The sequence below is a fragment of the Populus euphratica genome, unplaced genomic scaffold (genome assembly GCF_000495115.2).
Source record: "Populus euphratica unplaced genomic scaffold, PopEup_1.0 scaffold19.1, whole genome shotgun sequence".
NCBI classification, from domain to species: Eukaryota; Viridiplantae; Streptophyta; class Magnoliopsida; order Malpighiales; family Salicaceae; genus Populus; species Populus euphratica.
In genome coordinates, this window is record NW_011499853.1 from 1,336,204 (window position 1) to 1,362,073 (window position 25,870).

At 33.5% G+C, this 25,870-nt stretch overlaps 5 protein-coding genes across 11 annotated transcripts; 3 read left to right on the forward strand and 2 right to left on the reverse strand.

The window, feature by feature from the left end:
• On the forward strand, positions 1-2,074 carry LOC105122191 (delta(8)-fatty-acid desaturase-like). Its single transcript, XM_011021145.1, has one exon. It carries the CDS (start codon positions 209-211, stop codon positions 1,553-1,555), a length of 1,347 nt encoding a protein of 448 aa, XP_011019447.1. The 5' UTR covers positions 1-208; the 3' UTR covers positions 1,556-2,074.
• Positions 2,075-4,194: 2,120 nt separating this feature from the next.
• LOC105122405 (LOB domain-containing protein 12-like) lies at positions 4,195-5,181 on the forward strand. The gene has a single exon (XM_011021497.1). The coding sequence runs from the start codon at positions 4,195-4,197 to the stop codon at positions 5,179-5,181; it is 987 nt and encodes a 328-aa protein (XP_011019799.1).
• A 2,744-nt stretch (positions 5,182-7,925) lies between these two features.
• On the reverse strand, positions 7,926-10,375 carry LOC105122192 (probable leucine-rich repeat receptor-like protein kinase At1g68400). Its single transcript, XM_011021146.1, has 2 exons — positions 8,978-10,375; positions 7,926-8,876 (listed from the first exon to the last, which is right to left on the reverse strand). The coding sequence occupies exons 1-2, from the start codon at positions 10,263-10,265 to the stop codon at positions 8,206-8,208; spliced, it is 1,959 nt and encodes a 652-aa protein (XP_011019448.1). The 5' UTR covers positions 10,266-10,375; the 3' UTR covers positions 7,926-8,205.
• Positions 10,376-18,987: 8,612 nt separating this feature from the next.
• LOC105122193 (adenylate kinase isoenzyme 6 homolog) lies at positions 18,988-21,284 on the forward strand. 7 transcript variants are annotated; one of them, XM_011021150.1, is made up of 4 exons: positions 18,988-19,165; positions 20,278-20,507; positions 20,636-20,781; positions 20,918-21,284. In XM_011021150.1, exons 2-4 carry the CDS (start codon positions 20,304-20,306, stop codon positions 21,102-21,104), a joined length of 537 nt encoding a protein of 178 aa, XP_011019452.1. In that variant the 5' UTR covers positions 18,988-19,165; positions 20,278-20,303; the 3' UTR covers positions 21,105-21,284. The 7 variants fall into 7 exon arrangements, with proteins under 7 accessions (XP_011019452.1, XP_011019455.1, XP_011019451.1 ...); XM_011021153.1 differs by having other exon boundaries at positions 20,296-20,507; XM_011021149.1 differs by having other exon boundaries at positions 18,989-19,165; positions 20,287-20,507.
• Positions 21,285-23,588: 2,304 nt separating this feature from the next.
• EMB3135 (harpin-induced protein) lies at positions 23,589-25,418 on the reverse strand. Its single transcript, XM_011021155.1, has one exon. It carries the CDS (start codon positions 25,117-25,119, stop codon positions 24,298-24,300), a length of 822 nt encoding a protein of 273 aa, XP_011019457.1. The 5' UTR covers positions 25,120-25,418; the 3' UTR covers positions 23,589-24,297.
• Between the last annotated feature and the right edge of the window lie 452 nt (positions 25,419-25,870).

Genomic DNA, 25,870 nt, shown 5'->3' on the forward strand with positions numbered 1-25,870 from the left:
ATAGAGATAAGGGAAAACTCAAAAGACAATAAAATTATCGAACAACAGTAACAAGCCTCTATAAAATAAGAAAATCAAGAGACTCTCCTCTCTCTCTCCTCCACTACTCACTGACACCCCAGACAAAAAAGTCTCTTCCTTTCACTTAAAAGAGAGGAGGAGAGGAAAGAAAAACAGAGTGAAACACGGTCCTCGAATCCTCTCTACAATGGCAGAGACAAAGAGGTACATTACAAAAGAAGAGCTTGAAAAGCACAATACAGCAGGAGATCTATGGATCTCTATACAAGGCAAGATCTACAATGTCACTTACTGGGCTAATGACCACCCTGGAGGCCAGCTTCCATTGTTGAGTCTTGCAGGCCAAGATGTCACTGATGCGTTTATTGCTTACCATCCAGGGACTGCGTGGAAATACCTTGACAAATTCTTTACTGGGTTGTATCTCAAAGACTACACTGTTAGTGAGGTATCGGAAGATTTTAGAAAACTCGCTGCCGAGTTCTCAAAATCGGGTCTTTTTGAGAAAAAAGGACATGTGGTGTTTGTTACTCTTTGTTTAATTGTATTGATGTTTTGTTTCAGTGTTTATGGTGTTTTGTGCTCTGATAGCAGATCGGTTCGTTTAGTTTGTGGTGGGTTAATGGGGCTTATGTGGATACAAAGTGGATGGATTGGGCATGATTCAGGTCATTATCAGGTTATGAGTAGCCGTGGATTCAATTGTCTTGTGCAGATCTTAAGTGGGAATTGCCTTGCTGGGGTTGGTATTGGATGGTGGAAGTGTAACCATAATGCACACCACATTGCTTGTAATAGTCTGGATTATGATCCAGATCTGCAGCACATGCCTTTTTTCGCGGTATCTTCTAAGTTTTTCAGTTCAATTACTTCTTGTTTTTATGATAGGAAGTTGAATTTCGATTCTGTTTCTAGGTTCCTGGTTAGCTATCAACATTGGACATTTTATCCTGTAATGTGTTTGGCGAGGATTAATTTGTTTGCGCAGTCTTTCTTGATTTTGTTATCTAAGAGAAAATTGGCGACTAACAAGGGCCTGGAGTTTTTGGGTTTAGTCGTGTTCTGGACTTGGTATCCTCTGCTTGTTTCCTGCTTGCCCAGTTGGGGGGAGAGAATCATGTTTGTTGTTGCCAGTTTTAGTGTTACTGGGATTCAGCATGTTCAGTTCTGTCTGAATCATTTCTCATCAAGTGTTTATGTTGGTCCGCCTAGTGGGAATAATTGGTTTGAGAAACAAACTGAGGGAACATTGAATATATCATGCTCGCCTTGGATGGATTGGTTTCATGGTGGATTGCAATTTCAGGTTGAGCACCATCTCTTTCCCCGCTTGCCTCGATGCCAACTTAGAAGAGTCTCACCGTTCATCAGGGAGCTTTGTAAGAAGCATAATTTGCCATACAATGTTGTATCATTCTGGAAGGCCAATGCAATGACCTTGGAGACTCTCCGGACTGCAGCCTTGCAAGCTAGGGATCTTACCAATCCTGTTCCTAAGAATTTGGTGTGGGAAGCTGTTAATACTCATGGATGAAATAGGGGGCCTTGTGAAGCTTTATGGAGTCTTGGCATGGTTGTTATTTCTACCTATTTGAGATTCTGATCTGATTTGGGTATTGATAGCTTCATTCGATTGATGTCCGAGGGTGGTTATCCTTGGTTTCAGTGGAAGAATAATTCATCTGTCACTCCTTGAAGGCTTGAACTGGTTTTTATTATTTAAGCTGCATGTTTTTGAGATTGGTTCATTTAGTTTTGGATTAGGAGAAAATCATTCGTAATCTTCCCTGCAGGCTGAAGTAGTTCTCTCTTGTTTCTGCTCAGCATCGCAGCTAAAGGATTAGTAGAATGTGGAGCGCTATCTTCTCATTTAGTCTTGCTTTTAGTAGCCTTCTGTGTGTTTTTTTATTTATTTATTTTTATTTAAAGTCTTTATTGGCTTTAACTCCCTTCAAGTTTTGGCTTGTTTAGAACTTCATTATTGTCAGAACCAATAGTAAGTAATTTGTTCATTGCCAAAGTTTAACTTCGAAGATGAGCCTTTCTTTCTTGTTTACTGAAATTGCCTCTTCACTCTCCCATTCCTCATTTCGTGTTTTATTGCTGTTGATTTTTATTGCTTTAACATGTTAAATGCTCTACTTTTACCGATTGAGGGTGTGGTTGTGCAAAGTCGATAATAATTTTAGACTGAAAATATCTTCTGCCAATCTGCTGTTGTTCCTTCCTTGGTGATCACATTTTAATTAATTTTTTCCTTCCTATTCTGTTTTCCAAAATCAATTTGTTGCTGAGGTCCTCTCGTTTCTTCAATCTTTCGTTTGCGAAAGCATGAATATTTCTCTTTTATTGTTGGATTTTTTTTAGTTCTGTCGAATTTTGGATAGTTGATAGAAGCATACTAGCTCGTCTCCTCCCTGCCTTTGCTTTCATTTCTTGATAATATAGTAAAGCCAACTAATATACTGCAGTTTGGTTGTCAATGGAGAATGAACTGGAATTTGGGAAGAAGCCAAAAAATGAGTGGTGGTTCCATGGGGAGCTCTTATCTGGGACCACCCAGGAGCCATGTGGATGGTGTTTTGTATTGAAAATCAGGATGCTGGCTTTGTTCTTTATACAGCTGTGATTGAAGGGCTTTGAGATGGATCCAGGGATCAGTCCGAAACCTCACTCAATCACAGCTGTGTATTTGCACACAGATAGAGACTAAAGCCATGTTCCTCTAGTGCCCTCTTACCACTACAGTAAGAATGTCTCCCAGTTAATGGTAATACTAAAGAAAAATAAATAAAATTTACCAGTCTAAAAGTGATGATGACTACGGAAACTTCACACTGCTTATACGAGCAGTCCGCTGGCCCAGCATCAGCAGCATGCATTCACTTGATTAATTACCTCTGGGATTATTATTCTATCGAGCAACATGAAACCCTATGCTATTAATTGTTCGAGAAAAACATCCTAAAATGACAGGTATGAAAGTTCTATTTGATAAAAACACACGGAGGAAAACAAAACGGTAGTGTCAGTCTCAACAGCTCTTGGTTAAGGATTGGGGAGATCATGGGTGTCATTTCTTTAATCTAGAAAGACGATCGTTGGTTCGTGAGCTTTGGCTTCATTCTGCCGTTAGGATTACATCGTTTTTTTAACCCGCGAGAGGGCCTTTCTTCTCTGTTACGTCATGAGCATGTAGTTGGTGTCTGATCTTAGACTCTCTACCCCTGTTTATATCGAATTTGGTTTCCTCTTGCAGCTTTCAGGTCTAAGGGCTCCTTTTTCTACCATCAAACAAGGCAATAAACTTTTTTTTTTAGAGTGCTCAGAATTAGAATTAAGATAACAATGTTAATGACAAGGCACATCTTTGATTTAAAAAGCTTATAATTCAATCACTTTTCACCTTAATTTCCTATGAGATCTGGACAACTGTAGATCGATTTCTCTCTCCTCACCTTGCACAAATCCTGCCATAACACAGCATTGTGTTCACGGTGGCAGGTCCATCGTCAACAAGCTGACATTTGACAACCATGCTAGCATATCTCTGCTAATGTGGCGTTTGATTGGCCAACAAGGGCCTAGTTAGAAATATTTCCTTTCCGTTTCAGCCACCAACTACACACATGCATAATCTCTACTCCCATTAATCTGAACTGTTTGTTCTTAACAAGAGTCGTGTTTTTAACTAGTTATGCCAAAAAATAAAAAGAAAAATGACGAGAAAGGAATAAAAAGATCATAGCGATTGAGATAGGACTTAGGAGCAGTTCAATCCCATTTTATGGATAACACCTGCACGCACTATATTTGTTTCCCACGATGGTCTAAATTTCAAATTGATGGGTTAGTTGGAGATAACCTTCGTTCAAGATTTTGAACACAAATAGACTAGTACTTCCAGGAAAACTAACAAACAAGATCAAGATTCAAGATAACCCAAACACGAATTTCATTTTCCTTTTCAAAATACAAAAACTGTATTTAAGAACACCCCACGTCCCGCAATGATTCAATCTTTGTAAACATAGCATTGTATACGGCAGTTAAACCCTAGCCCCCCTCCCCCTCTCTCGACATTCTCTTCCTTCTTTTTCTCCTTCTCACCAGGTAACTTCTCTCTCAATTCAAGCAACCGGGATACCAGCTATATTACAGATATTAACAACGATGAAAAGGCCTGCCTGTGCTGCATGTAAGAACCAGCGTAGGAAATGCAATGAAGATTGTTTTGTTGCTCCTTACTTTCCGGCTGAGAAAACAAGAGATTTTGAGGCTGTCCATAAACTTTTTGGGTTACATAATATTGTCAACCTTCTCCAGAATCTACCCCTTGAGAAAAGATCTGACGCCGTCATTTCTATGGTTTATGAAGCCAACGCTAGAGTTAGAGATCCTGTTACTGGCTGTACTCGTATCCTTTCAGAGTTAATGCAGAGGCTTAACGCTCTCAAGGCGGAGCTCAACCTTGTTCAAAATAAAAATGCTTACTATCGTACGCTAAAACAGCAGCAACCTGGACAGCAAAATATGGTCCATAATGCAGGTTTTGTGGACTTCCTTCGAGAAAAAAATAATGTTAAATTGCTCCCATCTCCGAATCAAGATCTCAACTTCTTGCATGAGAATCTTGAGAACCCTCAACAACTTCAAGAATCCAGTTCCGCTCAAAATCAAATTTCTTATTATCATACCCTAAAACAGAAGCAACTTGGACAGCAAAATATGGTTCATAATGCAGGTTTTGTGGACTTCCTTCAAGAACACAATAATGCTAGTCTGCTCCCATCTCCGAATCAAGATTTCACCTTGCATGAGAATCTTGAGAACCCTCAACAACTTCAAGACTCCAGTTCCGATCAAAATCAAATTGCTCACTATCGTGCCCTAAAACAACACCAACCTGGAAAGCAAAATATGGTTCATAATGCAGGTTTTGTGGACTTCCTTCAAGAAAATGATAACGTTAAATTGCTCCCATCGTCGAGTCAAGACTTCAACTACTTGCATGAGAATCTTGAGAACCCTCAACAACTTCAAGAATCCAGTTCTGTTGCAAGAAGACTGATTTCTGGGATTGATTTCAAAATAAAGAGCAGAGATGACTGTTGCACATTTAAAATTCCCACCACGCAGCGTTTCAATTACCCTGGCTAAAGTTCAGTGCGGCGTTCTATTACATAGGGTGAGTTTTCGACTGCATTATATACTGTTCATCCTCTTATATTTTGTTGGGGATGGATTATCTAAAATTTTATATTGTTTTAATTTATTTCTTAAAAAAAATTTAGACTATTTAGTCCTAATTAAAATATAATTTATTTTCAATTCTTAGGAAATGGTGAGATTGAAAAAAAATAGAATAAAATAAAAAAAATATAGCAAATATAAATGGCATGCTGTAAGTTATATATAAAAAAATGTATTTAGGTCTTTTAAATTAAAAAATCAAATAAATTATATAATTTCAGTTTCTTAAAAAGAATTTAATTTAATTTTAATATAAAAAATTATTTTTGTTATTTTTTGGTTACTAGTTAAGAGAGATTAGTAAAACATATCGTTGACACCGATTTAAGGCACCAACATGGATAATATTTATGTTAAATTGTTTCATTTGAAGATAAAAATTCATATTAGATATTTTTTTAACTTAAAAGTTTGTGAAAAAACAAATCTAAACTTGGATTGAGTTTTGGTTTTGGGTTGAGTTTTTTTTTTTGGATTTTTTTGAGGTCATTGATAAGTTTATCATGATTTTTAAGGTATTTTATAGGAATTTTGGGTAAAAAACAGGTTGAAAATGAGTTTGGGGGTTAAAACAATCAAAATCTTGATTTTTCGACCATCACATCAACCAAAATTTTAAAACAGATGACAAGTCATTTGGTTATTTAAAAAAAAATGACATGTTATCCATCCCATATGCATTTAAAAAAGTCTCAAATATACAAACTTTAATGAAATGGGTCAAGCGAGTTAGCATGGCTTACTAAACCCAGTAGTACCTAACCTTTATTTTTTTTAATTTTAATTAATGATGTTTTTATTTATTTTCTTAAAAATTAATTATATTTACATTAATACTTATTTTTTCTTTTATTTTGTTTAAATAGCCTCTTTTAAATGATGATGATTTTTTTTTGTTATATATTTAATTTTCAAATATGGTTTTTTTATTCATCTTTGATTTTTCTTTTATATTTTGTATAGATAAATTACATTTTCAGATAAAATTTCTAATATGTATAGTCTTATATATATTTTTTTTATTTTATTCATTCAATTTAATAAATTTATCTATTTTTTTATCGTTTGATTAAATAAAAAAAAATAAACAAAAAACAACAATCATGATTGAGTAAATATCTCATCAATTATTTTGATCAATATTTATTTTTTAATTTTTCAAGTTTTATTTTTAGATGTTGTTAATGATTATTTATTTATTTATTAACACACATAGTTCTCAGTTTATTTGATTATATATATGCATAAATTTTTTTTATTTGAATGTGTTAAAAAAACATATATATACACTTTTTATAAAAAATAAAAATATTTAACTCGCGTGGAGCTCAAGTTATATAATTAGTCTATAACAATATTTTGTTTTCTTTCTTTATGAGAATAAACATATATGTTATTATAATTGAAAGTGTCTCCTCTCATTTATTATAATTCCTTACTAAAAATAATTAGCTTTATAACTTGATGTCTTAGATCCTGTTAAAAAAATTATTTTGCAAATTTTAAGTCTTCTGTCATCTACCATTAAAAAAATATTTACATGAATATATAATTACTTATTATCTAAATATTTAAAAACCTCATTCCTTGCGATTTCGAAACATCATCGATATGAATATGGATTTAACTTTGATACAGATTTATTTCTCATTTGGAAGTTGTTTCATGAAGTGAATTATAGTTGATATCTAAGCATAACAAAAGTACTTAAGGTATTCATTGTAGTATAGGCTGCATTCCATGATTTTGGTTTTTCTTTCTCTGTACAGTTGAAACAAATCAAGTAATGGCTTTCAATGGTAGTTGGATTCATCAATTTCACAGCCCTTTAAAGGTAAGGACAGGTTTAGCTTGCTGCTTAAAAGCCGAAAGAATTGCTAGCCATTTAGAGGATCGTGGTGGACCTTCCCTGAGAATAAAGCCACCACCCACTTTTCCATTTCTACTGGGAGCCACATCGAGTCTGGAGTTTGGACCCCCATTGCCAGCCCATTGATGCACGGAAAATGTGGCTCCTCATGAATAAGCATTCAAGGAAGTAGGTAAAAACCATGTGATTTCGTGGCCTTTTCCCTTTGTATTCGTCTTGCATTCATGGTCATTAGTTAATATCGTCTCAGGTTTTCTCACGCCAGCTCCTGGTTTTGTTGCGTTGTGTTACTGTTCACGACCCCTCAACAGCTCATTCAAGCCTGTTTTTTCCTCTCAAAATTAGATATCAAACCGATTCTTTTGGGTAGTCCATACGCGTCAATGACATTACTCTTTTTACATTTCAAATTTGGACAAAAGTCTCAATCTTTTGAGCATTGGTTCTTCATACCAATATATCGTCCAAGGATGATAGCATCAGCGTCAACCAAAATCTTGTTCCCCAGGACTACCAAGCAAACAGACATGAACATCTTTGAGTGACCATGTCTTTAGATTTTTCTACTGGAGGATATATCATCCTTTGATTTTTTGCCTCTGGAACAACTCACCATTCTGTGTCCCCCAACAACAATCAGTACTGTCTGTGCCAATAGTTTCAACCCTCAGGTGTTCAAATGTCAAGCAGCTTCAAAGTAACTAAGAATTACAAGATCCCAGTCGCCTAAACTTCTGCTGGCATTTAATTTTCTAACAAGAAATACTCTATTGTTGTCTGGTTAGTGCTTGAAGTCATTCATTCAAAGAATCAGAACTCAAGAATTTCTCAATCTATTATACATACATGCTACTATAGTTTCCATCAATCAAAACATGCTACCATGAAAAATAGATTCATCCATATGCTATATTGTTTTTACAGAATTGCAAATGGCCCAGGCTAACGATCTCAAATCCCAGCTCCCTTACGATGTCAAACTGCTAAAAGTGCACCCTTTCTGCTAATTATGAACTTAATTAGGCAAACATAACAGCTGCCACTTCTCCTTTATAAACTAATCAACTCCCACTGGTGAAATTGAGGGTGCTTTCTGATAGAGAAGGAGATGAATCAGAAGACAGATCATTCATCATAGAACTCTGGTCACCTAATTGTCTTCCACCCTTGGTCCTGATATCTTCAATCATCATATGCACCATGCTCATCTTTGGACGGTCTCTTGGAAATGGAGCCAAGCAAAGCAAAGCCACTTGCATCAGACCTACCATTTCCTCCTCCATCTCCTTATACCTCAACAACTCAAAATCAAACACTTCCCAAGCCCACTCTTCTCTTGCCACTCTTTGAACCCACTTCACTAAACTGGTTTCTCCCTCTCCATTTGGCATTTTTCCTGTCAATATCTCAAGCAAAATCACCCCAAAGCTATATACATCACATTTTTGTGTAAACCTTCTCTGGCTGACATTATTCTGGTTGTTAGGCATTAGTTCTGGAGCCTGGTAGCCATTGTTTGAGATAGATGCGGCATGCAGGAGTTGGTGGAGACCAATGTCAGAAACACAAGCATTTCCCAAGTGATCAACTACGATGTTTGATGATGTTAGGTTCCCATGGAAATGCTTGGCTTTGTTGTAGCCATGCAGAAATGCAAGGCCAAGTGCAGAACCTGATGCTAGTTTTAACCTTGTTGTCCAGTCCAATGGAGTCCTCCCTGGTCCTCTGTTCCCTATTATTTATTACAAAGCAATTTCAGAACAAAACATATCATAGAAGACAATCACTTCGACCAATCATTAGCACAATCAAATCAAGGAAAGAAGCACAAACCATGCAAGAGAGAGTGTACGCTTCCATTTGGTAGAAAATCATAGACCAAAAGCAACTCCTCATTAGAATCATAATAAGCTCTTAAGCTCACAATGTTAGAATGCCTTAGCCCACCAATTATCCTCAACCAGCTATCAACCTCCTTTCTCTTTCTCCTCTCTCTCACCCTCTTAACAACCATCATATCACCGCCATCCACCACCACCTTATAAGTGGTGGTCCCCGCAAATCCTTTTCCTAACAACTCAGCTGATGACTTCAACAAATCATCCACATCACCAAAACCCTTGCACCCATCAAACACCACCATCACCTCGTCACGACCACCACCAACACCACCACCGTAAAATCCACCCATTGAATTGAGGGAACCTGCTGGCCTAACTTTCCTTTTAATTCTCTCCTGGGCCCCACTGTTTCTTCTTTTTTTACAGTAACAGCAGCACGTGACGGTCACGACCGCTGCCAAAATGGCAACCGCATTGACAGTGATGATCAGAAACACCATCCAGTCACTCACTCCCTTCTTCTTTTTATTCTTCATTCCTACGTCACCTGGTTTTGCTGGTTCACTCTCCACTGTCCGATGAAAACAATCCAACGCCAGTGGTTTACCACAAAGATTCTTATTTCCGGAAAAGGAACTCGCCGGGAAAAGTGAAAATATCGCCGGAATCTCACCGGAGAGAAAATTATTGGAAACATTGAATTCCAGGATTGACCCAGATGGGAAAAAGCTGAGAGGTCCGATTTTCCCAGTGAATGAGTTGAAATCGAGACGAAGAGTTAGTAGCCGGGGCATCTGAGCCAACTCGGGAAATGGAATCTCGCCATAAAAGTAATTATAGGAAAGGTCGAGCCTCCGGAGACGCCGAAGGGAGTGGATTCCAGAGGGGAAGTTTCCGGAAAAGCGGTTGTGAGAGAGGTAAAGAAGCTTGAGGTTTTTCAAAGAAGAAGAGTTCAAATCGAAAGCAGAGGAGAGGTGGTTTTGTTTTAAGCTTAAGAGTCTCAGTTGAGTGAGTTGACTCAGATCGTCAATCGAACCAGTAAGATTCAAGTTCTCAAGTACCAGTTTCGTGACTCGGTGAGTTGTGGGATGGCATGTGACACCAAGCCAGGAATCAATGCACGGGTTAGTTGAGTTGACCCAGGTGGATAACGCGTTTGATGAGTCTAACAAGGAGGATTTGAAAGAGAGTAATGTAATAAAATCCGGGTTCGATAAAGAACTAGAGAAGATGCAAGAGAAGAAGAAGAAGATAGAAAGAAAGTTTTTTTTGGACAACATTTTCCTTCTGGTCTGGTTTTCTCGAGAAAACAAACAGGATAATATAAGGTTCTGGTAAAATGGGATGAGTGATGATAAGTAGCCGTTGGATTTCTGAGGGAGGGAGGGAGAAAGGCCACGTTTGGACCACGGGCATATTTAATCCGCGTTTACGTGTTAGATAGGGGAGCGTGGGGTGCGGGTTGATTTAAAACTAAAAACACGAAACTTGTTTGTTTTTTAATTTTAAAAATATTTTTAAAAAAATTAATTTTTTTTATTTTTATTCTAAATTAATATTTTTTTATTTTTAGATAATTTTAATGTATTAATTTCAAAAATAATTTTTAAAAATAAAAAAATATTTTGATATATTTTCAAATAAAAAACACTTTACAAAATAACTATAGCTATATTCTTAAATATCCTTTTATTTTATTTATTTTTCACCACAAACCAAAACCTGTTCATAAAAACAAAAAAAAAAAATTATTAATAATATGGAGAATTTTTTGCTATGCTATAAACTCAAGTAAGGCAATAAAAATTTAAAAGTTAACTTGATATGAATTGATTTATTTAATAAATTTAAAGAAAATCTATATGATTATTTAAAAAATAAATAATATTAAGCAATAAAATTATATATATATATATATATAACAAGAACATAAAAGAACTAGATAAAATTTTCAAACCAATAATTTGGAAAATTAGATAAAAAATATTGTGTATGAAAAGGCAATAAAAATTAATTTTCAACAAGACAAATCTAGTATTGAATAATGAATTATTATTATTATTATTATTATTACTACTACTAATACTGTCACTATTATTATAGCTATAATTATTATTACTATCATTAATAAGTAACATTATAATTTTTATCATTGTTGTTATTATTATTATGCTATCATTATCATCATTATTATTAACATCATAATTATTATCACAATTTGTAACAATTGTTGTTGTTGTTGTTGTAATAACAATAGCAACAACTATTATTATTGTTATTATAGTCACAATCACAATCATAGTCATGATAACCGGTACAGTTATTATTTTTATTATTAGTAATATTATTATTATAATTATTACTATTATTACTAGCATCGTCGTAATTATTGGTATCATAACCACTACAATTATTATAATAAATTATTATTATTATTATTACAACAATTATTATCATTATAATTATTATCATCTTCATTACTATTATCATTACCACTATCATTACTACTACCACCACAATTATTATTATTGCTATTACTACCACTTACTATCATCACTATTATAAGCATTATTATCATAATTATCAAAAGATTCAAAAGAAAAAATATGATATCAAAATTAGAAGGATCGAATCAAAAAAATTATATACACAAATTATAATTCAACAACTAAATTGTAAAAAAGTAAAACTCTAATAAAAAAGAAAATAATCAAAATCAAAACTAAAAGGATGGATTCTAAAACACTAATAAAAAATAGGAACCAAGTTAGGAGAACAAGAACTGTAAAAGAAATAAATATGAAATAAAAAAATTTAAACTCAAATTTAAAATAAAACATATGAAAAAAAAACAAAACAAAATTTTTATCAAAATATAAGGATTAAATAAGAAATTCAAATAATGAAGATTAAAATTGAAAAACAATAAACAAAGAGGATAATTAAAAGGCATGGATGTCACTTATTCGTAATATATATGGAATACATATTAATAACTTATTGGTTAAAAAATCAAGAAAAAAATGTGAAAACCTCCCTTGTGAATTTTTTAATTACAATCCGTATAAAAATGCTAAAATACTCTTAAATGAAAAGCTTCATTTTTTTTTTAAGGTTAAAAACTTTCTTTTATTACATATGGAAAGTAAAAACACCTAAAATATTCATCTCTAGCAAATCAATATTTTTTTGATCTTGACAACAAAAAAATATTTTTAATATTAAAAAACTTATTAAAAGTCAAGAAAATTTTTGGTAAGCATTTTAAAATTTTATTGACTCTAGAGTTAAAAGAATATTTTTTCTATGTTAAAAAATTAAAAAACATATAAATCTTTAAATAATTTTTTAATAACCACAAAGTTATATATTAAAAAAAAAACTAGCTTAAAAACTTAAATTTTCTCTACATAAAGGTAATTTTATTACAGCAATTCATAACAATTTGTGTATAGAATTATATAGAATTGCAATGAAACTCTTATAAGTTTTTATTTTTTTCAATGGAGGATGAAACTATATTTGAGTCATTCAGATTTAAAAAATGATTCATTTGAGTCATTACATGTTAAACTTTTCCAATATTGATCTTATACATATAATCTCATAGATATGATATGATTTCCTAATTAAAAAAATAATTCATGGTTATTTTATTTATTGTCTATTAAATAAGAAATAACTATATAATGAAATTTTATTGATCGACTTGAATCTTTTTCAAGAAACTTGGATTACTAACGACTCCGTGTTCTTAGGTGATGGTATGTTTTTTAAATTTATATGTTGATCAAATTGATCCCTAGTACTAATCATTAATAGATAATTATTCTATCAAATAAAACTCTCAAACAATAAACTATAGATATTAAATTAGAACATTGCAATAATTATAAGACAATGTTTGATTATTATATTGAAATAGAAAAAATAAAGACAATTATTATAGAAATATGTTTGCTTGTTAGACACAAATAAAATGAGATTTTGTCTATGTCTTATAAATACTTTTTAGTCAATTTTTCATTATCTTAAAAACAAGTTAATTTTCTTCTCGAGTATCCCTTGAAACATTTCATGGGTTCAATTATTTTTTGTATTAATTTTCAAATATGCTTTCTCTCTCACACACATATTATTTATATATTAATTTTTAAAGATATTTTTTTCATCTCATCAAATCCAAAATAATATATATCAATTTATATATAAAATACGACTGGTTTAATTATTTATTTTATTATAAAATATATTTGATCGGAGAAATGACTTGGTGATAGAGCAAATCATAATTTAATTGTGTTATATTTTAGTAATTAATTATTCTTTTATGATAATTTCAAATATTTTAACATTATTTTGATAAATGGAGAAATTATCATTTCAAGTTTGTTTAAGAAAAAAATTAATACTCATTGAGAAATAAAGTGAAAATAATGATTTCTATTTATTGTTTTGATCATTACAAGTTTGATGATGCTATATTTATAATTTAAAAAATTGCACTTTACATATCATATCCAAGAATGATGTGAAATGTAGCTAGTTTTGCCCAGATCCACATCATATCCAAGAATGATGTGAAACAATAGATTTGAAGCTAGTAACCCGTGTTAACAGAGCCAAGCTAGCTTTTGTCTAACAAATTCCAAATATAATGGCTTTTGACAAGACCTAAATCTCAGAATCATCAAACAAGGCATCTGGCGAAGCCTTCAACCTGCAGGTTTCTTCACAACAAGAACAGAGCATCTGGCTTTGTGCACACAATATTAAAAAATACTATTTTAAATGTTAAGGTGGACATTTAATGTATAAAGATGATGATATACTTGGAAATTTTGAAATAAAATGTTAATGTGTTATTTAAAAACAAAAAATATGAAAAAAATAAAAAACAAAGAAACACAGATAAAAACCAAATGGATGAGGTAAAAGAGAGAAGAAATATTTTGGGATATAATAGGATGAACTTTTATATAAATTTGATGTTAAAAACATGTCTAAATCTAGAAATTATGACTCAAGAAATATAAAAGGTATAATGTAGAACCATAACCTAAAAATTGATGAATTAGTGATGAATATAGAACTTTTTTTTATATATATAAGTTTAGAGTAAAAATATTTATAAAAGTATTATGAATTTTTTTAAAAATAAGTTAATATATAATTTTACATGTGAAGTTTAAATCCGTGTATAATTATGCAATAACTTGGGAAAAAACAAATTTTAAGGAAAATCTGTAAGGATGAAAGTCCAAATAAATTAGTTAAGCATATTGATTATTTAACAAAATATAACATTGAAAAAATGATTTTGAAGTAAAAACTTATGTTATAAGTTTTATACTGTTGAATATAATTCTTAATACAATGGATAGATTAGACTGAAATTTTATAACAATTTTTTTATATATTACTTTACCTTAGATAAAAAATTTAGAGTAATTAAAATTTAAAAATATCATATAAAATTATTAGTAGCAAGAAGTGTACATGAAAAATATTATATAATTAGGGGCACGTTGAAGAGGGAGAGGGAGAGGGAGAGGTTCTTCTTTCCCTTTTATCCATGACATTCTTGTGTCACGTTTTGCCTTTGCATGAAGAAATAAGTTGAATGGGTTAGACTAAGCACATTCCATGCAGCTAAACTGGGTCGAGTCCATGTGTGTGTGTGCGTGTATAAAATTATGGGCCACCAATAAAATCAGAATGGATTGACTTGAGCCCAACGCGTACACGTGGGCTTGAGCTTCAAGATCAATAGGCCACATATATATGCATGGGCTAAGCGCAACCCAGATCTATATGTTTGGCACACCCTATTTTTGCAAAACGAAAAGTGTCATGTTTGGGTTCTTAACATGTGTTCTCCAAACAAAGCCTTAAAACAGTTTTATTGTCTTTAATTTTAAGTTGGGGATGTGTTTGGCAATAAGATCTTACTGCCTTTTCTTTTAGCTTTAATTTCTTTTTATTTTAGTATCTAGTTAAACAGATCCTACATAAATTCAAAAAATTCTGAAAAAAGTCAGAAACTATTTTTAAATTATTTTTAGGTTTCTTGTTTATTTTTTATAAAATATTAGATTATTTATGTAAGATACGAATTCAATATTAAAAATACTTGTTTTTAAAAAAAATACAAAAATACAAAAATATTTTATTTGAAAAATACAAAAATATTTTTTTTTTAAAGAATTTCACGGGTTTTAAAATATTAAAAATACTTGTTTTTAAAAAAATACAAAAATACAAAAAATTCTTATTTGAAAAATACAAAAATATTTCTTTTTTAAGAATTTCACGGGTTTTAAAATTATATTGTAAGATACTAACTCGATGTTAAAAAAATCATTCCTTCTTTGAAATCTCTAGAAAAATAAAAAAAATCCAAAAAAGATCCTCATCTCAAAAATACAAAAAATATATTTTTTTAATGTGCCTAAAACCAAATTCTAAAAGTTTTCGCACATATTTTCTAGATAATAAAAATTGTATTTTTATCATGTTTTAAAATACAAAATGGATATCCTAACTAATTTACAATTATCTATTAAGATTTGTTCAAAATTTTAAAAATACTATAAAAATTAATTTTTTTAATTCATATTCGGGGTATGAATTTGATAACGTGGTGCACCTTTCTGGTATAAAATCAAATGAATTGATAACAATAAATATTAAAAATTAGGTGTATACTTTATTATTTTAAAGTATAAAATTACACTGTAAAGTATATCCTAAAGTGTTAAAAATATAAAATATAAAATAAATATGATGCTAAAATTTAAACTTCGAAACAACTATGATTTAATCTAATAAGATGGAAACTTCCTCATGAATAGAGATCTTTTTTAAACCTTAGATGAGATCAACAAATAGAAACATAACATATTAAAAATCAACCAATCACGTGACTTATAATGATAAGATGTATTAGGGATGATGTGTTTTTTTTTTTGCATAACCAGTTTCTTTATTTAGACCCTTGCAGACTATTATGTCTTTTATTAATCATGATATTATATTATGATTTTTTTTAAATTATAATTTTTTAAATAATTTTAAAATCTTTTAATCCACGAGGCAGATGAATCATTCAATGTTGTGAAACTCAACAACCAGTATAAATTGCAAAAACTCGTTTTCCTGCTAATTTTATACTGGTTAATATGCACATAATTTCACATGTATTCTTATTGACTTGACACTGCTTTTTAATTAGTTGATAATATACCATCCCTTTATAAATTAAAATAAATATTCTTCTAAAACAAGTGTCGCATATGTGTGGTGTCGTGATAATCGTCCATCCTCTCAAAAAAAAAATATAAAGGTTTATTTGGTAAATATAGAGAGACAAGAAATTTTTGTTTCTTATCGGTGAAAAATTTGAATGGGAGTTGTTACCTAGTGTTCTGGTCACTGGGAATCCTAACTGGTATTCGAGATTGAATACGGAGAGTGGTTGCATAAAAAAAAGGTATTAGCATCTTAACTAAGTCTCACCTAAGATAAGCTGCATTGTTTTATTGCCTGATAAATCCCAAGGTCTTTCTGTAGTTTCTAGATGTCTGTTTGTCTATAGTTTAAGAAAAGTCATCATCCTTAAGGAGATCATTGTCTTATCAGGTAAAAACTTAACTGTTTTATGTTGTTAAAAGATATATCTTTTTAACATCGAGAATACGTTTTACATACAAATTCACAGTCTACAAAACAAGATATTTTTTTTGAAACTTTTGTAATTTTAATCAATGTTTTATTAAAGCCAAAATATATGCTAAAACATTATTTTTTAGTATATGAAAAACACAGTATGATTTTTTAGTTTTGAGAACCTTGGTCGCATGCCCCAATTTTTTTTTTTAAGTTGACAAAAACCAGGTATTTCAATACTGGATTTGTATCTTTTTTGGGTATAAAAATACAAAATATTATTAAGAAAAATTTAGTAAAAAAATACAAGGAAAAATTACAAATTTTCAAAAGTTTTTTTTTTGATAAATTTTTTTAGAATTGGGCCGAACTTGACAAGCATTTTAGACTGAGTCGGGTCTACCAACCCATTTAAATAGTGGGTCTTTCCACTATTCACATGCAATGTGAACAGTGATGAGACTCAAAGAAGAAGAATAAAAAGAGGAAAAAAGAGAAGGGAAAGAAGGTTGACCTGCAGTGGCTTACGGTGCCTCTGACAACTTTGGTGGTGGCAAAAAGTAGCTGTTGGCGATGGTGGAGGTGTCGGTGATGACAATTTTCACCATTTCTTCCCCTCTATTTTTTCTTTTCTTCTCTATCTCTCTCTCCTTTGTGTTTTCATTCTTTTCTCTGCTTCTTCCCTTTTCTTTTAGTCTTTTACCCTTTCTTTTTTATTTTTTTTTACTCTCTTCCTTTATATTTATAAGAAAAATAAGGGAGAGAGAGACACGGGCAGCCACTGTGCAGCCCCCAAAAAACCGCCCGAGGGGCACAACCCTTCCCTTTTCTTTAACACGTGGAAAGCTTTGGGCAAGTGGTGGTCCTTTGTCAACATCTTTTTTATGCTTTTCAGATGAAGAAAGTTAATAAAAACAGGGGAAAGAAAAATCTTCTTCTTTCCTTGCCTCTCATGTCCAGAGAAAGAAGAAGACTCACGGTGTTGTTCAAAACGGCATCATTTGGATGAATATTGTAAGAAGTAGTCTCCTTTTCTTTTGGGCAAACAATGTATGAAATGATGTCGTTTTAGATAAAATATGTCGTTTCATTTAAAAGAAAAAGGCGGAAAAAAATATCAGGGTTCGCATCGGTCCTCAATATATGTGATTTGTTTAATCGAGTCTTTAATTTCAATTTTGATTTTGAAAATCAATTTAATTGCATGTTTTCCAAATTTAATTGCTAGTCCTGAAGTTAATCGTCTTTTTCATATTGATCGTTGGTCTTGAATTTATGCAATTTGACCCTCAATTGATCAATAAACTTTTAATTTCTTTAATTTGACTTCTGATTCAATTTAATTGCAACTTTTCTATTTAAGCGTGTTTTTCATTTGGCAATTTAATTGCAACTTTTCTATTTAAGCATGTTTTTCATTTGGGTAATTGGTTTCAGATTTCTTCAATTAAGTCTTTAATTGTCATCAAACTTCAATATTTATACAATTATGCTCCTGATTTGACCAAATTAACTCCTAAAAAATATATTTTGATCTCAGAACTTTAATTTTTATCAATTAAAGTCCAAATTAACTCCAAAATTAACTTTTTTCAATCAACCCCTCCATAAATTCAATTAAACCTTCAATAACATTTAATTGAGTCTATAAACATCTGATTTTGGACTTTTCTTTCTCAAATTAAATTTTATTTGTCAGTCGGGCTCTCATTAGTCAATAAATACTGTTAAATTTTATTTTTGTAATTTTAAACCTCCTCAACTATTTTTTAATTATTTTATGGGCCCTCTAACATCCTCTTTTTATTGTTATATTTTTTTGTATTTTTTGTTTTTTTAAGAGAGAACTCAACTATTTTTTAATTATTTTATGGGCCCTCTAACATCCTCTTTTTATTGTTATATTTTTTTGTATTTTTTGTTTTTTTAAGAGAGAAAAAAATGAATTGAAAAATAATCCAAAAATAAGGTATGATATCATGATTAAGTAATATTCTGTGATTGCGTCTATAATATTTTTAATGTCACGTGTTCTGGATTTGTCCAACAGCTTGAGGTCTTAATCAAAACATTCACAAATTAAGGAAATTTTTTTTTATCGTTCTCTGTGCTCACCATGGAGTTATATCTAAGTATGGGTTGTGCAGAACATAGAAGAAGGAGGGGAAAAAAAAAAACCCTCTGAAGTCATATTAGGTGGTGGCCCATTAACATCTTAATGGCCAAATTTTAGGGCTTAAAAGCTCACAGCCCAATAAAAAGTTCAAATTGGAGGCCCATTGTTCGCCACAATTAGGCCACCACAATTAAGCTTAATAATTAAAAAAAAAACAAACAATTTAAAGTTACCAGCCACCAGTAATATTTTCCGCCACCAACCGCCGCTGCTCCTCTTGCCTCCTGCAGCTGAAAATCTACTACTTTCAGAGGGCGTCAAGGCGTGGAATAGAAGGGGAAAGCTCCAACCAAGGTTAATTAGTGTCTAAAATCTCCAAAGACCCCCACCCCCAAGGTATAATCTTGATGTTTGCTCTGAGTGTTTTGGGGGCTAGTAGATTATAAGATATGTGGTATTTTTCCTAATTTTGTTGATGAAATACGCTGGCAGCGGTCTTTATGGTTTGTTGGGGTTAAGGCTCTGTGTGTGTTCTTAATAATTCTTGGTGTTTAAATATACGGAGTTGTTGTATTTGTTTGGAAGGTTAAGCATATGTCCCCAATTTTAGAATTTCTTGAGTATCAAAAGGGATTTTTTGCCTTGGTGCAGTTTTTGGAAAAAAGCATAAGTTTTATTTAGCTGATTTCGGTTTTCAACATGCTCTTACCGTGTCCTTCTTGTTCTCGTGTGTTCTCGTCGGGGGCTCTGCTTCTTGTCGGTGGCTTTGAGTCTCTCTTGCTCTCATGACTTTCATTCTCACTTTATAAATTGAGTAAGTAAAATCTCTATCTCTCTTTCTATCATCATTGAAGGATAATCAAAACTCTATCTACTTCTCTGTTCTTTTCTCTATACTCTTCGATCATCATTTGTCTAATTCTTTTTATTAATATCCCTAACCTTTGGGAAGGGTAAAGTTTCCCCTTTCGAATTGTTGTTCTTTAAATAAACAATATATATGCGGATTGTGTAAGTCATTGTAAATGTAAATTATATGGATATATGCAATAAGCTTCCATCAATTGAAATCCTTTTGCTGGTTTGAAGTGAACAAACCACTTGGGTATTTCTGGATGGCTTGTAGTAGCACTTCCTCTCAATGGAGATGGTATGTTCAGATGGCCTGTAACGGTCCTTTCTTTTAATGGAGTTAGATGGCCATATCTATTATATTCCATCTTGAGGAGGTCAGTTGGAAAGACAGATAATTATTCAGCCATTTTATTTAATAGCTGCAAACAAATGGAATATTGCGCCCTTGACGAAGGAATGGTGTCTTGACCTAAAAAGACTTACTAAACCCAGCTTTAATCTTCATTTGGAAATTTTGAGGTTTTTTGTTCCTTTCAAATTAATTATTGGAAACTTGGGGTTGAGCTGCTCTTCTAATATGCTATTATCAGTGCTGTATGAGATTAATGCAATTATAGTTTTTTTTGGTTTCGTGTAATTATCCATATTGATAGTTTTATTAGTGAGAAAAGCAGTTAGCATGGCACAAGGAGATAATGACATGAGGAAGAAACCAAACATATTGATAACTGGCACACCCGGAACTGGAAAAACAACTACCGCATCTGCTCTGGCAGAGGCCACCCAGTTCCGCCACATTAATATTGGAGATTTGGTCAAAGAGAAGAACTTGCATGATGGATGGGATGACCAGTTTGACTGCTACATAATTAATGAAGACCTGGTAAAACCCTATATATTACCGTACTTCAAGCTCATTTCCTATGTTAACATGGATATTTGAAATATTAGTCAAATTTTCAGGATGTCCATTTTCTAAAATTTCTATTACCTTTTTGGGGCGGGAGGTAGGTGTGTGATGAACTCGAAGATATAATGGAAGAAGGTGGAAACATAGTGGACTATCATGGTTGTGATTTCTTTCCAGAGCGATGGTTTGATCAAGTTGTGGTTCTGCAAACTGACAATTCTGTTTTGTACGATCGTTTAAGCAAGAGGTAGTTCAGCCTATCAAACCCATCTTGAACGTCCTTAAAAGTACAGTTGTGTGTGTGTGTTTTGTAGCTTCTGCAGTACCAAATGTCAGGATTAATCCTTTTTTCATCTTCATTTTTCCTTTAAACAAAACAAAAGAGGGTACTCAGAGACGAAGATATCCAACAACATGGAATGTGAAATCTTCCAAGTCCTATTGGAGGAGGCAAAAGAAAGTTATCCAGAAGGCATTGTGGTGGCGTTAAGGAGTGATTCTATCGACGACATCACCAACAACATTGCCACTCTGACTCACTGGCTCACCACTCGGCAAAATGTTCCATAGTGGGATCCTCAGCTTCCTCTCTGTGCTTTTCTACTTTGATTACTACCATTTTAGTAAGATAACATATGGTGTGGACATGTTTTCGGTGATGTTCTTCCTTTACAGCAGTAGTAAGTACCATCTCTCGGAACCAAATGGCTGAATGTTTCCTTTGTATGAAATCCTTTTAGGTTATCAGTACACTTTTAGGTTATCAGTACACATAACCTTGAACCATTGCCGCTAGGTTATCAGTACACTCATAACCTTGAACCATTGCCACTCTGAGTCACTGGCTCACCACTTGGCAAACTGTTCCATAGTGGGATCCTCAGCTTCCTCTCTGTGTTTTTTGTTTTTACTTTGATTGCTACCATTTTAGTAGAGAGAACATATGGTGTGGACTGTAGTAAGTACTAACTCTCGGAGCCAAATGGCAGAATGTTTCCTTTGTATGAAATCCTTGAGGTTAGCAGTACACACTCATAACCTTGAACCATGAAGTCTCTGATAAGACTATCACATCCTTGGACCCATTAATAGGCCCCACCACCATTAGGGCACGAATTTCTTACTTCTAAAGCAAGTCTGGTAAGCTTTATAAAACCAGATCTAGAGTGGAGGAATCTTGTGTTTCCTCCTGGACATGAAAGTGAGACCAGCAATCAGAAGAGCCTTGCTTTTTCCCTGGGAATATATTCCAATTAATGAGCTTTAGTGCAAAGCTCAATTAATTAAAAAAAAAAACCTTCGTGGGTGTTGAACTTTTGATTTTCCACTTTTCACTTGCAATAGAAGGATCATAATCCATTTCAAGTGTCTTTGAGCTCAATGTGATTGATGATTGTTCTTTTCTCTCTCAAATCCCGAGTACACAAAGGCCACGTGCACCCGAACTAAACACACCGTTTCTCATCATGGGATCGAGATGAAACTTGATTTCCTAAAATATAAAATTGTACGACAAAATTTCGCATTAGATTGAGTTGTTCCCTTGCTGGTTTGATGCTTTTACCTTTTCAATTATACCATGCCTTTTCTTTGTTTTGTTTAATCTTTGCTCATTCACCTGCTAACCTTATTTTTGTAGCAGCAGCGTGGTGTTTTGGATCTTCCAAGGGGAAAACAAAATGTAATTGATGCAAGCAAGAGCACAAGAAGGACAACAAAATTCATTTAAAGATTGAAATAGAGTTAAAATATATATATAAAAAATCTAAAATCTTAATTTTATTTATAAAATATTGATCTGAAATCTATGTTTCTAGGAGGGTTGCAAATCTCTATATAGGCTTGAAATTGACTTTAAAACAAAACAAAAAGATCCCTAAAAATCATAAAGATCTATGATAATCAAGGAAAAATAATAAAACTAAATCAAATAGAATCTTCAAATCCTAATTTGAGCAAATTACCGCAATGAATAGACCAGCCAAGCTTTTCTTTTATACAACTAGGTTGTAATCATCCGTAAGAATTTAAGTCTGATTTAATGGTCATATAAAAAATATTTCTTTTAATTATTATGTTGGTTTGACTGGATCAGATTTTTTTTTTTTGGGTTTAATCTTCTCCCAAACGGGATTGTGTTTTTCCTCAAACAGCCCGGATCAATCGTAAATCCATGGATAGATCTACCCAACCTGTGAGGCTGAATCTTGTAACTATGATCGAAAAAAGAGATCCAGGGAGGGGGGAAGGTGTACGACCGAGTAAGGAAGCTAATACAGACGTTCATGCAATAACATTGCAAATCTTGGAGACATGAGTTTAATGTAAGTGGGATTTGTTCTCGGTTTGAATTCAAGAAAGGAGCAAGAGAGAGAAATTTAGGTGCTAATGTCGAATCGAGAAAGCTTGCCTTCAGTCTAAACTGAAAATGAAGACTCTATTCCTCCTTAATTTCTGATAGTGACATTTATTTTTATTTTTATTTTTATTTTGTGGTATCCATCAAGCAATTCGTGCTCCACGATTTGACTATTTGCATATCTTTCACATGCTCTGCCCCCTCCTGCCTCGCAAATTGGAAAAAGAACTCTTCGTTGAAAGCTTAGGGCAGAAAACGGGGCACCAACGATTCATCTAGCTAAGCTTTTATCGCATCAAGTAGAGGGAGCGGAGTACATGTATCACAGGGAAAACAAGTTGTTTTAAATGATGTAAACCTAGATTTCACACCAATCTAGTGAAGAAGACAGTGAGTTTTGCTCACAAGTTTATGTGTGCTCTCATCCTGTTTAAATAGCCAAAATCTCCTCGTCCTTCTGACCACCCATCTTGGATTGTCCTAAACAGCTCAGTTTCTGTAGATACATGCTTACAAAAAGGCAACGCTAAATTCCAATTCATTATTTCGTGCCTTGGATCTTACACCATGCAGGGGCAATTGTCTCAGCTATTGCTACTCCAGACTTTAATGTGAATTTCTACTCTACTGTGTATGTCACATAGATCACAACATCCCATTTATGATTTTATCAAAGAAAAGCTACCTAGCAGAAAGATGTAAAATATTCATTGCTTGAAGGTTACTGGGACGCGAGAACCTCGTTAAACAGAGAGAGACCCCATTAAAGATCTCCACAATTTGCTTGCATAAATTGTTGAAAAGTGATTTTGCCATCAATTTCAGTGCTCTTGCATTTGTGTGACCTCCACACATGATTCCAAATAAACCAGCTACTTCGAAAATAAAGTCATCAGATCAAACAACTATCACACTAAGAAAGATCCAAAAATGCCCAAATCACTGACCCATCCATTCCTTTTCTTGAAGGGAAAAAAACACAAGCAAGCCACCCCATCTTGCTCTCTTCTGGAATCTGACAACTCCAGATTTGGAGCAGAGCAGTTCCATGGCCTTTCATACACTAAAATTACTGCTTAACAATGTTTACACAACTGGTAAATCGCACTTATGAGCAAGGATTATTAGTGTAAAAGAAAGAAGACACCATTGACGCTAAAATACTGAACATACATCAGCCAAGAACACAGAAGACTAACTTGAATCACCGAAATATAATTAAAATTTAAAGAATTCTTAATTTCAATACCCTTTTTTTCCCTTTCATTAACCTACTCACAGTTTCAATCATTTTTTTTTCTCAATCCATAATTTGCACTTTCATACTTCTCAAAAGTTTACAAACCACAAAAATATAAAACCAAAGAGAAAAACAAAAAACAAACAAAACAGAAAGGAGAAGCTTCAAAAGGTCCACCTCCAAATCTTGATTCTTAGATCAACCTTACACTCGGACTTAGCAGTAACAGCAACAGTTGGTGTCTTACCTTTTGGTATAGACCCTTTGATCCCATCACAAGTAACTCTTATCCCAACTCTCTTTGTCTTTAATCCACCCACCTTCATTTTCACCTTTGTATCCATCTCAATCTTCAACATTACCGATCCATTTTCACTTTTCTTTTTCTTCAGATCCGATCTCAATGAATTTACTGTATCCACGTCAAGGTCATTCGAGCCTGAAACCACAACGTTTCTAAAACTTGTCTGGTTCTTTTTACTCAAGCTAAAAGCAGGTAAAGTACCATTCCCAAGGAACACATCATTACCATCAGATAATGCAGAAACAGTGAAGGGTTCATAGTCTAGCGAGATATGTGAATTGGGATTCTTGGAAATGATTGTGAGGTTAAAGAGAGTGGAAAGATGGGAACTGGAGGAGTCGGGAGATGTGGTGAGGTTAAGGCGGTGGATACGAAGGGAGGTGATGGTGAAGGAAGGGCGGTGAGGGCGGTAAAGGATGTAAAGAGCAGCACCGGCTATGGCAGCGAGGAGGAGGAGCAAGAGGATGGTGAGGATTGTCCAGAAACAACAGCAGCAGCAGATGTTTCGGCCACTACGGCTACGGTGGCGGCGAGTGTGAGGTTGTGGACGGTAAGGTAGGCGGGAAGTAGGGTTGTAGAGGTGGGATTTGTTTGTGGTGGCAGGTGGCGGGTTGTTTGTGGTGGCGTTCGTGGCGGTGCCATTGGCTGCTGGTTTTGAAGAAGGAAAGACCTTGTCTGACATTTTTCTTTTTCTTTTTTAGCCAAGCAAGAGTTGTTTGCGAATTGTGAAGGGAGAGAACGAGGAGAGGGGATGTAAAGGGAAGGGAAGACAGGGACAAAGCACCAAGAAAGGGAAGGATGCTTACAGCAGACCGAAGTTGGAATCTTGCCAAGCAAAGCTTTTGTTCTTGAGAGGGGTAGCTGCAATCTCTCTCTCTCACTCTAGTCTCTCTCTAGTCTCTAGTATTTACTGACTTGACTAAAGATTACTTGCAGTGTTTTCTCACCTTTAGGACAAGTTTCCATTTTGTAATCTTAATGGGAGGGACATCTAGCCAAGCTTGGTGTTTGGGTCTCGCTCGGTGCTTGACACGTGATGGTGGGTGGGGTCTTGTGATTTTTGCCGCCGTCGTCGTCCTATACGGCTTGTGGTTTAGTTTTGCAGTTTGAACATTTTTATGGCATGCCAGGGTGATTTGTATTGTTGCCATGTCTAATCACTCACCTTAAATTGACTTTTTGCCCTAATTTTTTTCATAAGCCTCGCTGGGAAATAGCTGTAATGATATGATCTTTGGTTTGAATCCATGATTTTGTGGTCTTTACTGAAGAGTATTATTCACAGATCAGCAATTAAGTTAGCCCATCTAATTCTAATGACATTCACAACCTGCCTTAATTTGCAATCAAACATATCCCCTCCTCTATCTACTGTGAATCCGTAAGTACGGGTGTTTTTCTATGGTGGAAATTGGAATTATTGTTGTTATTTT

Coding starts and splice junctions, on each gene's coding strand:
- LOC105122191 (XM_011021145.1), top strand. CDS start 209: ATGGCAGAGACAAAGAGGTACATTACAAAAGAAGAGCTTGAAAAGCAC.
- LOC105122405 (XM_011021497.1), top strand. CDS start 4,195: ATGAAAAGGCCTGCCTGTGCTGCATGTAAGAACCAGCGTAGGAAATGC.
- LOC105122192 (XM_011021146.1), bottom strand. CDS start 10,265: ATGTTGTCCAAAAAAAACTTTCTTTCTATCTTCTTCTTCTTCTCTTGC. Junction 8,877..8,977: donor CGTACACTCTCTCTTGCATG/GTTTGTGCTTCT, acceptor AATAAATAATAG/GGAACAGAGGACCAGGGAGG.
- LOC105122193 (XM_011021147.1), top strand. Junction 20,508..20,635: donor ACATAATTAATGAAGACCTG/GTAAAACCCTAT, acceptor GGCGGGAGGTAG/GTGTGTGATGAACTCGAAGA. Junction 20,782..20,917: donor TACGATCGTTTAAGCAAGAG/GTAGTTCAGCCT, acceptor ACAAAACAAAAG/AGGGTACTCAGAGACGAAGA.
- EMB3135 (XM_011021155.1), bottom strand. CDS start 25,119: ATGTCAGACAAGGTCTTTCCTTCTTCAAAACCAGCAGCCAATGGCACC.